The sequence below is a fragment of the Frankliniella occidentalis genome, unplaced genomic scaffold, assembly GCF_000697945.3.
Source record: "Frankliniella occidentalis isolate FOCC.00 unplaced genomic scaffold, Focc_3.1 Scaffold402, whole genome shotgun sequence".
NCBI lineage: Eukaryota > Metazoa > Arthropoda > Insecta > Thysanoptera > Thripidae > Frankliniella > Frankliniella occidentalis.
The window spans coordinates 19,753-24,649 of NW_026267524.1; the positions used below are offsets into that span (position 1 = coordinate 19,753).

General features: G+C 60.4%; 2 protein-coding genes across 2 annotated transcripts in view; one reads left to right on the forward strand and one right to left on the reverse strand.

The window, feature by feature from the left end:
• The window catches only part of LOC113210872 (C-factor), a gene marked incomplete in the record, with an annotated part of 7,631 nt that overhangs the window by 941 nt on the left and 1,793 nt on the right, over nucleotides 1–4,897 (forward strand).
• On the reverse strand, nucleotides 563–3,522 carry LOC113210871 (serine/threonine-protein phosphatase 1 regulatory subunit 10-like). Its single transcript, XM_026429040.2, has 4 exons — nucleotides 3,147–3,522; nucleotides 2,232–2,446; nucleotides 1,806–2,163; nucleotides 563–1,720 (listed from the first exon to the last, which is right to left on the reverse strand). The coding sequence occupies exons 1-4, from the start codon at nucleotides 3,297–3,299 to the stop codon at nucleotides 1,289–1,291; spliced, it is 1,158 nt and encodes a 385-aa protein (XP_026284825.1). The 5' UTR covers nucleotides 3,300–3,522; the 3' UTR covers nucleotides 563–1,288.

Here is a 4,897-nt window from a genome sequence, read left to right on the forward strand (position 1 = left end):
GGGGGGGGTGTTTACCCTTCCAATCAGGTCTGTGGTGCGCATGCGCTCACGTTCGTTCGTCTGTGCCGTCATCAGTTCCTTCCGCCTGAAAGACGGAATCTAATAGTGCATAAAAGGGCGGAGGTCCGGTCCGTCCGGTCAGAGGCTCACAACGACAACGGACGACGGCGGGCCTCAACAATGTTTGTGCTCGGCGTCGTCCATACCAAGTGAAGCCCCGTAAAGTCGACGGCGTCCGGGAGAGAAATGGAGAGAAAGGTGGGGGGGGGGATAAAGGACGCGGTCGATAACCTCCTAGGTGCCACGGCTTTTCATTGATAGAGTGGCTACTCGGTCCCGGCAGAGATTTGAAAATGCTGTGTCTACCGAGCGGAAGGCGGCGGAAAAAGATGTGTCGAAAACAGCTGTTTCACGGCCAGCGATGAGACTTCGGCAGCGCCAGACCGCGTCAAAGAGAGACAGTCGACAAAAAAAAAATTAAATCGCTTGTGACATTCCGGTAAACCCGTGAGGTAATTTGTGGGTGTCACCTCGGGTGTCACAAATATCTAGATTCCAGGAGCCCTTTTCAAACATTTTATTTCCATCCTGATTTACTCTTCAACCTTTGAAGTTTCATATCACATAAATACACACACACAATTCAATAATTTACACCTATAAGTTAAAAAAAAGAGATGCAATAAATATGACACAAACTTTGGATACAGTCATCACTCTTTCCTCCCAGATATAAAAGTGCAAGGGTGGAACAAGAACCACCTTACTTACAGTCTTACTCTCAATCACTCTCTTTCACACACGCACACATCACGAACATACACACTCACTTTAAAAACATTGTAACGCACCTAACGAAGCGCACCCGTTTTGGCAATAAAGCATTCCGGTAAAGCTGAAATGCAGAGGAATACGGGGAAGAAGAAAACGGAAGTCACCACGTTAAAGCATAGCGCTTTCCGTTATCTTCTTCCCCGCATTCTTCTGCATTTCAGCTTTACCGGAATGCTTTATTCATTCTTAGAACGTTCCTTCATGGCACTCTGTCGATTTGCTTCCAGATTTATTCAGAAAGCCTTAACGTGCCTCGTCCAAATTGACTTAGAATCGCACCTCCCGGTCCCGTTCGGGCCGCACCGGGCCGGGGCTTGTCCTGCTTGCGGGCAATGAAGCCCCACTCCCGGGGGGTGGGGGGTGGGGGCTCCACAGGTGTCGGAAGAACTCGATCACGCTGCCCGGTGTGCACTCAGGTCAGCTTGCGGCCGAGTGGCCCCTGAGGGTGGACCCCCTAGGGATGCCCCCCCGGGGGATGGCCGGCGGCGTGACCCGGGGGCTGCTCGCTGCACTTGCAGGGGGTGGGTGGGGGCCGCGCCTCCCTCCGCTGCGGCGAGTGGGCGTTTGCGGCCGGCGAGGGTGGCGGCAGGGGTGGAGGCGGCGGTCCCACCAGAGCGTTGCGCGCGCGGGGCCCCGCGGACGCTCCCGGCCCGCGCTTGGGCCCGCGGTGGTACAGGCTGCCCAGGGGCGGCCGGTGGGGCGGGCCTCCCGGCCTTGGCCCGGGGCCGAAGGGGTGCGGCGGCCGCTTCTGGAACTTGTGCAGATGTGGCGGTGGTTTGGGGTGCTGCAGCGCGTGGTGCGGGGCCTTTTTCTTCTTCTGTTGCTGCAGGAGGAACTGCTCCGGAACTCGGCCTCCGCCCGGTGGCTTGCCTAAGGCCTCCTGGCTCTGCGAGGGAAAGATCGTTAGACTCGGTCGCACTGCAGCCACCGTCGCCACCGAGAAAGACGACACGTCGGGGTACTTCACTTACCGGTGCGGGGATCTCCTCCAATGCCTGGCTCTTGATCGGCGTCCCGCTCTGCTTCTTGGGGTCCTCGATGGCGGACCATTGGTTGCTGCTGTCCTCCTGCGCCTCCTCGTGTATGGGTATGGAGGTCTTGATGGGGGTCAGCTTGTAAGACTTGACCGGGGAGGGGATGGGCGCCGAGGCGCTCACGCCGAGGCCGTGGCTGCCCAGGTCGTGTGAGGCGCCGACCCCGATGGTCGCGCCGAGGCCACCGCCGTGAGCGTCACCGAGGTGGCTGCCGTGCCGCGAGACCTCGGACTGGAAGCCGTCGTGGTCGGCGCGGTACTTGACGACGCGGACCTCACCGTGCGGCTCCAGCAGGCTGACATTAGAACACATTATTGTATCAACCTGAAACGCAACGTAAACTCACGCAGTAGGAGGTCGTACCTGTAAAATCCACGCACCACCTGACCGTCGCTGGACTCTGCCCGCTCGTAGTAGTTGTGGTTCTTCTGGTCGTGCACCTTGTACTCGAACTTGTAGGGCGTCGAGTGGTCGTGGTCGTGGTCGAGCGCGTGGTCGTGCGAGCGCTCCAGTGCGTGCGGCGGGTGTGCCTGGTGGTCCAGCGTGTGCACGACTCGCTCCTCGCTCAGCGTCACGGACTGCATAGAGATTGGTTCAGTTCAAATAAAGTTTTCGAATAAAGTTCAGCTTATGAATTTCGATCGCGTTTCTGCGAATTTAGACGCTGAAGTTCATACAGGGTGGTTTTTTCTGCTTACACTGTACCGGATTCATGCGTGCGGTCGGTGTGGTGGTATCTGGCTGGCGTGAGGGAAGTCGGAACTGACTGACTGACACTACAAGTGGTTACACTACAAGTGGTTCAGCTGATAGAGGCTTTATTCACAGTCAACAAGACCTTATATGTACTCGGGGTACACTCTACAATCAAGTGGTCATTCTGATCAGTGTGACCAACACACAACAGTCGGGCTTGCCTATCGTCGCTGGCCGTGGCTCCTTACGGCCCCGTGCGAGTATGCAACCCATCTGCACGCATTAATCCGGTAAAGTATAAGCAGAAAAAACACCCACCCTGTAGTAATTGAGGTACCGGCGCTCTCCAGTGTGTCCCCCTTTCGGCCTTGAGGCGCATGGCTTCTGCAGACCTAGCGAGGGTAAAAACCCGCAACTATGACGCGTACCGAAGTTCAGTGAAAGTCCGTCGAAGTCATTTTTATCGAAGCTCGTCGAAGGTCGAAAATAAATAAAGCACATTTCCCCTTGTTGCTATCAAGTCACCACACCGCCGCGTCGAATAAGTGGCCTACTCGTCGGGCGCACGGTGCCGCTTCTCACCTGGTGACTGGAAGGCACGCCGGAGGTCACGTGGTAGATGGAGGATCCGTACGACGAGGCCTTGGCAAGGGCGCGCGCGCTGCAGGTGGGCGCCAGGGCCAGGGCCGCGGCCACCATCACCACGGCGAGGACGAGCGGCGCCCGGGGCGCCATGGCGCCGTGCGTGCGGGTGCGGTGACGCGCTCCCCTCGGCGGTCACGGGGGACTCGTAGTTCGCTGGGAGGCGGGCGGCGCGTTAGCGGCACGTCAGCTGCACGGAACGGCGCGAAGAGGAGCGATAGACGGGCGGCGGACAAGTAAGTGTTCTGCGTCCTACGGGGAGCTTCTTATATGGACCTACCCATACCCAGGCTCCAGCAGCCCCAGCTCCAGTCGTCGCTGCAGCGGCCCGGCGGGGAGACCGGGTGGGGACCATCGCCGGCGCCCCCCACTGGTGCCGACTGGTCCTCACACGCTGGAGCCCTGAGGCCTCCCCTCCCCCAGGGCACCGGTGGGGTAGGCCTCGGCGTGCTCGACGCGCGTAGGTGCCGCACGGACGCGGGGTGCCCACTGCCCACAAGAGGGCCACAAAGTGCCCACCCGCCGAGGGCCCAGCAGACACGGAGCGACTACCAGATAGGTAGACCACAACCTTTTCCCTGGCCCCCGCGCTGAGTAGGCAACCACGGCGCAGGCGCACAGGAGGGTGATCGGAGAGCTCCCTGAGAACGCTCCACTTCCGTCCTCCCACTACCCCCCTCACCCTGTTTCAGTCGATTTAGAAGGCGTTTCCGGTTTTTCCCAGGGAGCTCTCCGATCGCCCTCCAGAAGTGCCCTGCGAGAGTGCCTACCCGTCCACCAACCGGGGGCCCAGTGTGCACGGAGCGACTACCAGACCGCACCCTCTCATCCATCGGGCCCCTGCTGAGTAGGCAACCACGGCCCTGGCGCGCACAGGTGTCCTGCGGGAGTGCCTACCGGCCGGGCGCCCAGTGGGCACGGGCCTACCCGGGGTCCACGCTGAATGGGCAATCGGAGTCCCGGTAACGCACGGAGGTAGGGGTTGCCTACCGGGTGGCACCGGGGTCGGCCCAGCTCCTCGCCACGCCTGCCTGCCGGGCCGCGCCCACGCGCTCACTGGTCACCTCGAGTCCCCGGACCGTTGGCTCGCGGTGGGCGTCCACGATATGGGCGAGGACGCCGCCGCTGCCGGCCGCTGCCCCTCCCCCGCGGTCACGCCCGCCACACACCGACTTGGCCGGGTTCTCCCGAAAGGAAGCGGGAGATAAACGCCCCGCAAAACGAGTGAAATTTTTCTTTTTACGATTTTCCGAACGATCGAACTTGCGTCGCAGTTATGACACGGGCCCCGGGCCGGGGCAGCGTTTAGGCGTTTGAAATACGGCCCGGCCGGGCCTACGGACCCGGCGGAGCATCAACTCCGTATCGCGTCGCCGTCCACGTTTCGGAATTCACAGACCACATTCACGCCATTAAAACGCAGGATCGAGTTCCAGTTCCAGGCCTATTCTTGGGGCCCTTATTCCTTTTCTTGTGTGAAAGTCAGCCGATATAATCTAGGCGGCGCGGGGACCTGTTGTAGGGCGTCCTGCTCGTCGTCGGTGACATAACGGTAAGACGACGCGCCGCGCACTGCGAGCGGCTCGACGAGCGGTCAGGGCGGGACGACGACTCGAGGCGAAAATGAACGCGCGATCACGTGGCACTCTGCATGACGGGAGAGACGCATCGTCCAGCAGCTACCCCCCCCC